Genomic DNA, 11858 nt, shown 5'->3' with positions numbered 1-11858 from the left:
CTAGCCATTCTTCAAGTCTGGGCGATCGTCGCTGCGGTCATCGCCCCGGTCGTCGCCGCGGTTTGGGTTGCCATCCCCTCGGTCGAACAGGTAGCTGTTGGCGGGGTTGGCGAAGGGATCGCCTTCGGGATGCCCCTCCTGCTGTTCGTAATCGCCCTTGTAGCTCCCCAGGCCATACTCACCCTGCTTGCCGTAGCTGTCATTCAGCCTGTTCATATCACCTGCATGTGAGTCGTGATTTCCATAGTTGCAATTGGAAGACAAATCATAGTTGGAGCTACGCTGGTGGTACTCGTCCTCGTATTTTATGTAATCATTTTTATGCTCATCGAAAAGGATATCGATGACATTGGAGTAGTTATTAAAGCAGTTCTCGTTTCCGTCGCGGTTGATCGATCTGGGTTCGCGTTGGTCACTCTGCATCGTTGTACCATTGCTACTGCGACTATTGGCGTGGTTGCTACGGTTCCCTTCATTGCCGCGGTTACAGCTTCCATGCTGGTTCTCCTCGTCCTCGTCGTCCTCTTCTTCCTCCTCATCGTAGTGGTAACTTCGATTCATGCCCCGGTTGGAGTTCCCACTGCCGTCACCTCCGATGAGCTTTTCCCGATTGGCCCCCCCAGTCCCCCCGACGTTGCTCAGATGGTGGTGTGTCATGGAGTTGTCCGGCGGGTTGCACAGACCATTTGAGATTATCTCGCCATGGTCAGCGTCCTCTGCCCGTTTCTCATCGCCATAATTAACATCGTTAAAGTATAAGGAGTAGTGATTTAGTTCCTCTATGATGATGTCATTCCATCCCGAAACGGTGACAAGGAAATTCGAGAGCCACTTTATTTCCAAGGACTTGTTGCTCAAAATTTGACATATATGAAGTAAATGTGCCTTATACCCACAATCTATTAAGCTCTCAATTTTTTTTCTCCTTTTCTTATTTTTAATGTTTCGACACCGTCTGACCGCATCGAAGTAGCGGAGACATTTCGGCAGAAAGGTAGTCAATGCTAAGATATAGTAGAGAAGGTAGGAGTATTCATTTTCCTTAAAGATGATGGTCTGCATTAAATCACACACAGAAATGTGTAGAAGATTATTCCACTTGTATTTGAAGAAGATATCAATGGAGATGTCAAAAAAGCCCTCATCGATGATTTCTGTGAGGATATTTTTAGACTTGGTTTTTATAAGTGTCTTTATCAATTGGATAATCTCGAGGGTGGTAAATCCCAACATGTTTCTGCCTTTATTTTTATTGATATTTTTTATGTATAATCTCATAATGTCTTTTATATAGGAGAAGAAGCATATGTCTATGAAGGTTCCATTTTCAAGGTACTGTACCCATTTGTTCAGGGGGATATTTATATCTCCTTCCTTTTCGCTCTCGAAGATTTGAAAGCTTTGTTCTTCGCTGCCACTTTCGTTAGGGTTTTCATCTGTACCGTTGTTCGAATCGATTCCAAAGATGTCTTCTTTCATTTTTTTTTTTTCATTACTTTGGGTTCGACTGAATGGGTTTATTCCACTGGTGAAAATAGCTCCATCTCCGTCCTCCTTCACGTGGACCCGGTTGCTAGCGATTCGCTTCATTCTATTTAGCACATCTTCAAATTTTATCCTTCTCAGATGGTCATAATTTTCGTCATCCGAGGAATCAGATGAGGATGCATCCGACCCGTAGGAGAAGCAATTATCGTTGTCACTGTTCCGCTCGTTCTTTGCCTCTTTCGCGTATTTTACTACTCCATTATTCCTGTTATCCGCGCTGTGGGTGTCACTTCTATACGTGGGCATATTGGACAATTGCGCGCCATCGCTCCTCTGGTTTGCTCCCATTAGAAAGTCGGGGTCTCCCTCCTGGCTGGCGCCCCCACATGAGTAGTAATACGAAACTGCGTGCTGCTGCGCGAGTAGGGATTCGGCGGTTTGTCCATCTTCACCACGTTGCTGATCTGCACCGCTCTGATGATTTTCACCGCTTTGATGAACTTCATCGCTTTGCCCGTTTTGAGCGTCCCCTTGGTCATTTCCGCTCACTCGTAATGGGTCCCACGGAAGGCTTCTACCGCTGCGATTGGAGATAGCCACTCCGTCACCCATCATCCTATTTTCCTCTCCCGTTTGGAGGCCCCCACTCTGGAAAATTCCCCCTCCAAAGGGATCCCCTCCAGTGGGATCCTCGCCAAGTGGGTGCTGCCTCTCTGAGTGTAATTCAAACGGTATAGTGAATGAAGAGTCTCCCTCTGGTTGGAACTCCCCGTTGCTTAGCTCGTCGGCTTCACCATGCAGCGTGTTATGCTTCTCCTCTTGGCCGGTGTCACCCTGAGGGGTTAGGCCAATTGTCTGCATTTCCTCCTTGATCTTTTTGTTCACATGATTTGGCTGCCCAACCGCGTAAACGTTTGCACCTAATTCTGCCCCCGAGTTTGTGCTAACATTTGGGACCACCTTTCCTGGCCCCCTACCCGCCAGCTTACCTTCCTTCTCCTTCTCGAGCTCACTCTTCTCAATTTCTCTCTTTTCCTCCTCCCCGATGTTATCTGCATCGGGAGGCGTCTGCTCGTGTGAATAACTCTTTAGCGGGGGCGCAAAGCCAGCAGGAATAGCAACAGGGGGTCCACTAACCCCATACTGTTCGTAGACATTGCAAGAACTACTCATGAGTATCTCATCCGACTCGCGCACCTGGTTAACGCGAGTGGCATGAGTCTTGGAAGAATTATAAACGTCCTCTTCATCAATGACCTTATTTGATTTCCTTTTTTTTTTCTTCTTCCTAGCGTATTTACATTCCTCCATCTGTTTGAGCTGCTTATTCTTCTGCTCCTGCTCTTTAGTGTACAAATCGAGGCATTCATAAAAATCGATGGTGTTGTAAGATTTTCCCAGCACCGTGTAGTGTAGCAGATCCGATATGATCGTGATGGCAGCAGAAATGGTGTAGGGGCAATCAGAAAAGACGCACTTTATTAGGTAAGAAAAAGACAACTGAGAAGATAAATCAATCAAAAAATAATTAAAATAATAAATCTCTGATTTTCTAACAAAGATATCCCTAATCAGACAAGTGATGTTATCCTCCCGATCACAAATGATAAACATCTCGTTTGAGAAGTTGCCATTCAGATTGCTCAAAATGAAATAAATAATGTCCTTATTGTCGAATATACAGAGGTAAGGCATTTTAACAAACAGTAAAACCTTAAACAACTCAGTTATATTTCTTGAGTAAAAATGATAAAGGAAACCTTTTAAATAGAGTTCCTTTCTCCTCTTCAGATAATTTACCACCTCTGTCGTATTTTTGTTATAAATTGTTATGGCACATCTGCTAAAATAACCTGATAACACTTCATTTAGTTGATTTTTCTTCAAGACAAAACTCCAGAAGAGCTTCATTAGCTTGTCATTGTAGACAAGCGAATCTGTAATCAGCTTATTCTCTGCATTTATTATTTGGTGACATTTGTATGGAAACTTGTATGACTTGTCGTAGTTACTTTTGTCTTCCGACTCCTCTGTGATGTACTTTATTATTTTTTTGAGATTTTCTTCCTTCGATAGGAAGTTCACCACCTCGTAGTTGTCCGCCTTTATCTCCTGGATCAGCCCCTCGTAGTTCAGCAGCCCTTCCAGGTCGTTCTCCTCTAGATGTTTGCTCACGTCGAGCGGCAGACACTCGCTCTTCAGCTTCCAGTACAGCCCGTTCTCCATTGTCGGGTTAAGCGGTGAAGCCGTCAAGCGATGGAGTGGTAAAGCGGTGAAGTGACGCCGTGGCGCGGGGAAGATAAACCAGGTGGATGAACCCCCCACGGAGTTACCTTTCCAACTGTGTCAGATATAACTACCTCGCGCAAGCACACACGTGTAACGTCACTTATTGGATAAAAGAGAAAAAAAAAACCACTATGTAGGGATTCCCCCTGTTCGGAAGAAACAATCCTGTTTACATTCCTCCGGCCAATTTATCCACGGCTACGGATTCACCGTTCGGTTAACGCATACGGCTCTGCTGCGTGGTAGAAAGAAAAAAAAAACTTCACGGGGGAAAACAAAAAGAAAAAAAAAAAAAAAAAAAGTGAGAGGGGCTGCACTACAATGTGCACTTATAGACAGGCAGGATGTTACCCTCTTATGTATGCCCTCCTAAGGGACTACTATTCTCACTTCCCCGTACGCTGCATATATGCATTTCTCCCCCACGGCGGCGTAAATTTTTCAGGAATTTCCCGAATTTCGCAAAGTGTACCCTCCCACTTGTGTGTTCTCATCTGAGTGCACGCAAGAGGAAAAGGAGCAAAACGAGCAAACAAACAAAGAAAGAAACAAACAAATGTATAGTTAAATGTGTACGTGCAAAACACATGGTCAATACAAAAAATGGGTGTTCTTTAATGCGAAAAATAAAAAATGCCACGGGGGAAAAGCACATTTCTCAATAAGAACTCGCGCAGTTACGTTTCTACGTCCGAAGTTCAACATTGAAAATGACAGAGAGGGAGATTTAGAGAGGGCAAACAAAATGAGTGGGAGTGCTCGGTAAAGCGAGTTACGCGGGGGGTGTTAATTCTGATATATTCCTTTCCTTCACCCTCTGTTCATTTCTTTTTTTTTTTTTTCTTCCCTATCGCTTCCCCTTTTACATTGCCTACATTTCGCGTACTTAACATAGGGCATGAAAATAACACCAAGGGGGGGAAATTAAGGTAGGTAGAAGGAGGCACGCACACGATCGGCGATGTGAAGGGTTGCCATGTGCGCGTGGGTAGACAATCTCACAGTAACATAGACAATATGACGATGAGGTAGACCATCTCAAGGTGCCTCGTCTGCGCTGCCTTCTCCTGCGTGAGGACTCTCTGATGGGCCCTCCCTTCGGTGGTGTAATAAAATGGGTTCCTCCAGTTAAGACGACGAAGGGGGAAGAAAATCCCCTTTTTTAAACGTACTCACAAAGGTGTAAAAAAAAAAAAAAAAAAAGAAACAATAAATAAATGCCATGAGAGCGGCTATTCAAATGGGACATACGAATTCGCAACCTCTTTGGACGAGGATAACTTGGCAGCCTCTGGGGGGTTGCTCTATCGATGCTTGCACTTTTACATTTAGTCCACGTTGTGGCGTCGCCTGGGATGCGTCCAGGTACCGGTGGGCAACCCCCCTATGTACATTTGTACAAACGCTTGTCTCGGCAGCTACCTGCCGTTGGTGCCGCCTACTACCATGGGAGTGTAGGGGAATTGCACTTCAGGCAAAGTTAACACATAGAGGGACGTGCAGGGCACATAAAAAAAAAAATAAATAAACTACAAAAATAAATTCCGCACAACAACATGGAGTGCTTCTTTTTCCAGGATAACACTGCACGCGCGACGAAAGGGAAAGGAATGTCTCCGTGAGAAGGCGCCGCATATGCTATGCACGGTGAGTGGTGCCAAGGGTTGTCCCCCTTCTTCTGATTCTATTCTTTTGTGCGAGATAAACAACTTACCCTTCATCAAATGGGAAAGTGAAGAAGTGAAAAAGTGAGGAAGTGAAAAAATGAAAAAACGAAAAAATGAGAAAATATAAGGATGGCGCTACAACAACAAGAAAAAAAAAGCATACGCATAGGTATGATCAAGGGGGGGAAGGACCAGTTGCCTCTTCATACCGACCTCGCATTTTCCCAAACAGCACATCAAACTTTGCAGTTATTTATTATAAATATACGAGTAATTTTCTCGCGCTCTTTATATATGTATGCACTGGTGATGCGTGAGTATATATATGCATGGCTGCTCGCTCACCCCACTTGGCGCCTTGCCCCAGGGCGTGTCAGGGGCGCCCCTCTGCTTTTTTACCCCCCCCCATCGACTGCACCAAGTTTCGCAAAGGCGAAAGTTGAAACATGAGGAGATCAATATGCCAATTCAGGGGAAACAAAGTCAGAGAAGAAATGAAATACGCATAAGGACGTTTTTTTTTTTTTTAAAGAAAGAACAGAGGCGCACTTCTTTCCAGCCTTGTGCAGGATCAATTGTAGTAAAAAAAAACACGTTGATATGCAGGCACGGGGGCATAGGCACAATCGCATAGAGCATACGTGTATATCGAAACAAGCGCAAGCAGCGCGAGGAATAAATAGTCTACGGAGGTCGTCTCGTAATACGTTAAAGGTGACATGAAATTTGAAGAAATTTTATCTGGTATTGTTTTAATAAATAGGAGGGCCTATCACCACGAACAACGCTGAGCATTATTTATATTCGTTACGTTCCCACATATCACATCGTTGTGGAGGAGGCGCACTGGTGATTTTTTTTTTTCTTATTTTCCAGATAAACAATTGCGTTAGTAAGCGTACGAGTAGAGGGAAGGTTTGTTCTCCTAGCTGCTTCGAGGGTTCCCAACTGAAGTTGTGCATCCCGAAGTGACGCTTTGTTAAGGAGCAGCAACTTGGCGCGTAGAGGTGAAGAGGCGAAAAGGTTAACTGGCTGACGTTTCCAATCTATAACTTCGCTAATCCGTAACGCCGCTAATACGCCATGTCGGTGTACATCCAGCTGACGCACGACCTGTCGGGGACGGTGACGGCCGTGACGATCGGGGATTGGATCCTGGGCATCCTGAAGCAGAAAAACATCCAGGAGTACGAAGTGTTCTTTAAGAAGTTTCTCAACATTTATCAGAAGCAGGACAAAGATTCGGAGAGTAACAATCGATCGGAAATATTTTCTCTACTCCTCTCGGCCAGCGACTTGGTGTTTGAGACCCTAGTGGAGACAAAGAAAAACAACAAGATAAAAGTTACCATTGATAATAAGGAGAGTGTGAAAACATATAATGAATTCTACAGAGAGGTGGAAGAATACTTCGTCATCCTGATATCTATTCTGCAGTTAGAATTTAAGACCGTCGAAGATTTGAACAATGCTACCAACAACTTCATCATGGCCATTAAAAATTTTAATGTCTTCCCAGAGTTGCGATTAAAGATTCTGCAGCTTCTTTATAACTCCTTCAGTGTGAATTTCTCTTTTAGATTTCCAACGTTCATTGCGATTTTACAGTTCTCTTCACAGAATAATATTTTCCATTTTATGCTTCCCTATATCAAATTCATCGACCAGTGGATTAAAGAGTGGAACATCAGCTCAAGAGAGAAGAGACAAATATATCTGATCATCGCCCAAGAGCTCAAAAAGCTAAAAAAGTATGAAGAATCTTTTAAACATCTAAATAAACACGTCTACTACTTCCAGAAGGAACCACCTGAAGTGTTGAATCATCCAACCACCGTAAATGCGACTATTGAACTCATTGCAGATGCGATTAATCTGAAGAACAATATTTACTTCCACCAATTGCTAACCCTAGAAGCTATCCAGAACTTACAAAACATTGAAGAACATAAACCCATTTTCCACTTACTAACAATATTCTACCAATACAGTATCCACGAATTTCTAGCGTTTAAAAATAACTACGGTGAGGAGTTATTCACCAAGTATAATATCGACTACGAAGTTGCAGAGAATAAGATATACCTTCTTTCCATTATCTCCCTTTTTAAAGACACCAAAGTGCAAAACATTGAATACATCTCAGAAAGACTCCACATCAGTACTCTCAAAATTGAGAATATTCTTGTCGCTGCCATCGGAAGTGGAATTATCGATGCGAAGATAGACCAGATAAATAAAAGCGTACAAATGAAGACCACCATTTTGAGGCACTTTGACGACACCCACTGGGAAATCTTAAACGCACAAATCAGCAAGTATATCAACAATGTGCAGAAAATCCTCGACATTACCACGTCCCGCTCGAGACCTATGCAGGGCAAATAGGAAGTTACATAACGGGGAGGAAAAAACTCTCTCCCAAAAAAGGACGCCGTGAGAAAAGCGATTTGGAAAACTAGAAAGCCACCACTGCACCTCGTTAAGTGTGTTAACCTTTTTCCTTTCGTTGGTGTATTTACCTCTTTCCTTTCATTAGCTGTATTAACTTCCTCCTTTTTTTTTTCTTTTTCCAACTTAGAAACACGTTGCACGAACGCACACATATGTAAGTATTGTACATGCTCCACTGGGGATGTTCGCCCAGTGTACTTCCCTCCGTAGAACGCGTTTGTTTAGACGCGGTGGGCGTACGCCCCTTTTTGATAGGCCTCATTTTCGGTCAAGTCTTTTTCAGGTGGGCAGCGCGAGGTATAATCGTAAGCGTAAACAAAATGTAAAAAAAAAGAAAAAAAAAGAAAAAAAAAAAAAAAAAAAAGAAAGTAGAAACATGTAAAAAACGTGGTAAGAGGCTACGTGGCAACGTGGCACATACCGACGAGTAGGAGAAATGGGGGGCGGGCCCGCCAACGCTGCCAGCCTGGCGAATCCGCGGGGAGATGGGAGAAAGCATAACGACGCGCACGCGCGCGCACGGAAATCTCCCCCCTTCTTCTTTCCTTCGAGGTGCTACGGTAAGGGGGTGTTGACATAGAACAAAAAAATGCTCCTTCCAATGGGTCTCTTCCCCGTCTTTAATCCTGCACAATAGACATTTTTCCTCTCTCCTATTTTTATGTTAACACTTTGTACGGGGTAATCAGTGCCGTATTGTTTATAAGACGGCGTATGTGGCAGGTACTGCTCTTCTGGCTGCCACTCCCATCAATACACAGCTATCTTTACCTCCTTGAGGGGGTTCAAATTTTTACTCCTTTGGTTGTTGTCGCTCGAGTAGGCCTTAACTTTGTACCTCTTGTGATGAAAATATTTTTCCATCTTGATGTTTTTCCCGCTGCCGTGCACGTTGCAGCCGTTGTAGTTCGCCCCCTTCACATAGGACGAGTGCAGCGAGTGCATATTATACACTTTGTTGCTCTTCACATTTCCTCCTGTGTTGACAAAATCGTAACTATGTCTGTTGGCATGGATCTGTTCTTGATTAAACGACATATAGTTCTTGTTTAGGAAGGTTTTATTTTTTTTCTTCTTTTCTACGTTTTTCTTCGTAAAGTTTGGACCATTTTGGCTGTCCTTATTATGCGCATTTCCGTTCGGCGTTCCCTTTCCGTTTTGGGATTGGCCCTTGCTTTTGGACTTCATACCATGCACGTTCGTCGTTTCGGAGGGCGCTTCGGGCAGAGCTTCGATGGCCGCTTTGACGTCCATTTTGATGTCCTCCTTGATGTCTTCTTTGATGTCCACTTCCTGGGTCAGTACCTCCCGAACCTCTAGTACTCTTTCCTGCACTCCCTCCTGCGGCCCCACCTGGTCGGTGACCTCCGACAGGTACACCGGTATGGGGATCTGCTCCGGTTTGGGGGATCTCATATAGATGGGGATGGCGAAGAACCCCTCTTCCTCCTCCTTCTTGCCAGCCTTCCTAGAGTCGTCATTCCTTTGGCCGGAACCCATGCCACCGCTCAAGCTGTTGGTCAGTCTGTTACCCATACTGTTGTGCTTGCACAGATCCATCTTCGAAGCGTGACTTAGCAAACTGCATCTGCTTGTAAAATTTGGATACCTTGAGGTCGCGTATTTCACATAATGACCTGCGGCTCCTCCGAAGCCATTGGCACCTCCAGTTAGATCCTTCCTACTTCCAGTGTAACTATATCTCCCATTTTCTACATTCTTATTTATTTTTATAATTTTTCTTCCCTTGCTGATGTTGCTTCCGATGTTCATTTGGTTGTTGTACTTATTGCTTCCGCTGGCAATTCCCTTTTTTCCCTTTAATGCAATGACGCTTTCTTTAAGATGCTCACTGGCTCCTGTAGCCTTGGTCGTTTGGGCAGCACTATTTTTGCTGTCAACATTTGGAAATTTTTCCTCTGCTTCGATTATTTTATCGCTCTTTGGTACATCACTACTGCTGTTTCCTTCCTTGGCCTTAATCTTAATGCTCTTCCTTTGTTCACTTTCTTTGGTAATTTTCTCCTCTTCATGATTGAGCTGCTGAGCCACATTATCATTACGATCGGGTTGAGTATCCTTCCCCCCCGCTGCGCTCGTGGTACCTTTCTTAACCAAATTTGGTATGCTCTTTTTGGTAATTTTCATCGCATTTTCATTTTCGCTCTCCATTTTTGTTCCTTCGGAGGGTCCTTTCGCGGGATCCGCAGTCGTGGTGGCGGCTTTCTTCTTCTCCGCCTGCTTTGCCATCTGTTGCTGCGGCGGCTGCTCCTGTTTCTGCCCCTGCTGCTCCTCTTCATCAAGGGAGTTATTTTTAACATCCTTGAGCAGCAAATTAAACAGCTCCTGTGTGGACGTAAATTTGAACCCGTCCTTTACCTTTTTGGCCTTACTAGTAGTACCTTCTCCTTCTTTTTTCTTTCTGCCGCTTTGTTCGACGCAATCTTTGGCGCCTTCCGGTTCATTTTCTTTTACCTTCTCCTTTTTCTTCTTTTTTTGCTGCTCCTTCTGCGCCTCCTTCTGCTCCGATTCCTCCATTGGGTCCTTCTCTCCTTGCACGGGGGTTTTGCCCTTTCCTTCTTCGGTTCTCACCGCCTCGGTTGGCCTTTTAAGTATTTTTATGATGCACTTTTTTGTGCTGGTTTCCTTTTTCTTGTCTCTGCTTCCGACTTCGTCCTTCTCCGTTTCTTTCTCTGCTTTGCGCTTTTTGCCTTCTGTTTTTCCGGAATCGCTCACATCCTTTGCAGGACCGCTTACGGGAACCTCCTCCTTCTGCTTCTCTCTGTGCTCCTCAGTAGCTACACCCCGCTGTGCCTCGTAGTGGATCCCCCTCCTATAATTGTGCAGCATATTGTAGTAGTTGTACCCTCTGTAGTTATGGCTGTACCCATAGTAGTTGTTATTTCTCCGCTTGTCGATGTAGTCCTTGCTGTAGTACATGCCTATGGACATGTTCTTTGGCTTCTTGTATACGTCTACCATGGTGGGTTGGGCTGCTTTCTTGTTTTATTTTTCCTTATTTTTGTTTCTTTTTTTTTTTTTTGTTCTGTTTTGCTAGTTTCTTCCGTTTGAGGCGTGCAGTTCTGTTGCGGTCGGGTTCCACAAAGCGCTCGTTACTGGCGTGGGGTTAAGGGGGAAATCGCTCGGTCCTCTCCTACCGTCGCTTCTGTGCGTACAATAAATAGACAGCGAAATTGACGAAACGGTGAAGGGTTTGATTGGAAGGTAGCTCGATTAGTACGTGCGTCAACTTATTGCTTGGTGGATGGATAGACTCGGTCCATACAAATGAGATGCGCACACGCTTATCCTTAACAATAAAAAAAAGGATAACTGGGGGAAAAAAATTGCACAAAAGTGGCCTCAAACTTCACTTTAAAAAATGTGTATATGTGTCCGCTTGTGTTCAAAATGGATGCACGTGTGTTGAGGTAGTTCCCACGGCTGGATGCAGAGATATATTTGCAACCGCGCCGGGGTGGTGATATGATCTTGGCATTGAACTTCCACGCACGCTTATGTACATCTGCGCCCTTCGCGTGTCGTCTTCAAAATAACTTAATTATTAAAATTTATTTAAAAACAAAGGGGCGAAAAAAAAGAGAGAGAAGAAAAAATTGTAAATAATGAGGGTGTGTGTTAAAACTCACGAAAAGAGGTACAATGTACTGCGAGCACGCGTGCACCTGGGTATGCGTACTTATCGTGGAGTCACTTGCCACACCTGCGTGGATTGACACAGAGTGAGCTGACGGGCAGACACACATATAAGTATAGAATCCCATGCATATGTGAGCGCACCCATGTAGGCATAGATTCGGGCTCTGCGCGGCGCCCAAGGCTAGTGACTTAAAACTTCCTTCTTTATTTCTAATTATTCACGCAAATACACTTGTTGGGGAGTAGTAAAAAAGGGAAGAGAAAGCTCCAATGCAAGTTGCACAAGTGCTAAGGGTACAG

At 44.3% G+C, this 11858-nt stretch overlaps 3 protein-coding genes across 3 annotated transcripts; 1 reads left to right on the top strand and 2 right to left on the bottom strand.

Annotated features, from left to right (window-relative positions):
* On the bottom strand, window positions 1-3714 carry C922_02500 (hypothetical protein; the record flags this gene model as incomplete). The annotated part of the gene is made up of 1 exon (XM_008818099.1): window positions 1-3714. One exon carries the CDS (start codon window positions 3712-3714, stop codon window positions 1-3), a length of 3714 nt encoding a protein of 1237 aa, XP_008816321.1.
* Window positions 3715-6527: 2813 nt separating this feature from the next.
* C922_02499 (hypothetical protein) lies at window positions 6528-7832 on the top strand (the record flags this gene model as incomplete). Its single annotated transcript, XM_008818098.1, has 1 exon — window positions 6528-7832. The coding sequence occupies one exon, from the start codon at window positions 6528-6530 to the stop codon at window positions 7830-7832; it is 1305 nt and encodes a 434-aa protein (XP_008816320.1).
* An 816-nt stretch (window positions 7833-8648) lies between these two features.
* C922_02498 (hypothetical protein) lies at window positions 8649-10880 on the bottom strand (the record flags this gene model as incomplete). The annotated part of the gene is made up of 1 exon (XM_008818097.1): window positions 8649-10880. One exon carries the CDS (start codon window positions 10878-10880, stop codon window positions 8649-8651), a length of 2232 nt encoding a protein of 743 aa, XP_008816319.1.
* Window positions 10881-11858: the final 978 nt, after the last annotated feature.

The sequence above is a fragment of the Plasmodium inui genome, assembly GCF_000524495.1.
Source record: "Plasmodium inui San Antonio 1 unplaced genomic scaffold supercont1.9, whole genome shotgun sequence".
NCBI lineage: Eukaryota > Apicomplexa > Aconoidasida > Haemosporida > Plasmodiidae > Plasmodium > Plasmodium inui.
Note: the sequence above shows the minus strand (reverse complement) of the source record. Positions and strands in the feature narration are given on the sequence as shown.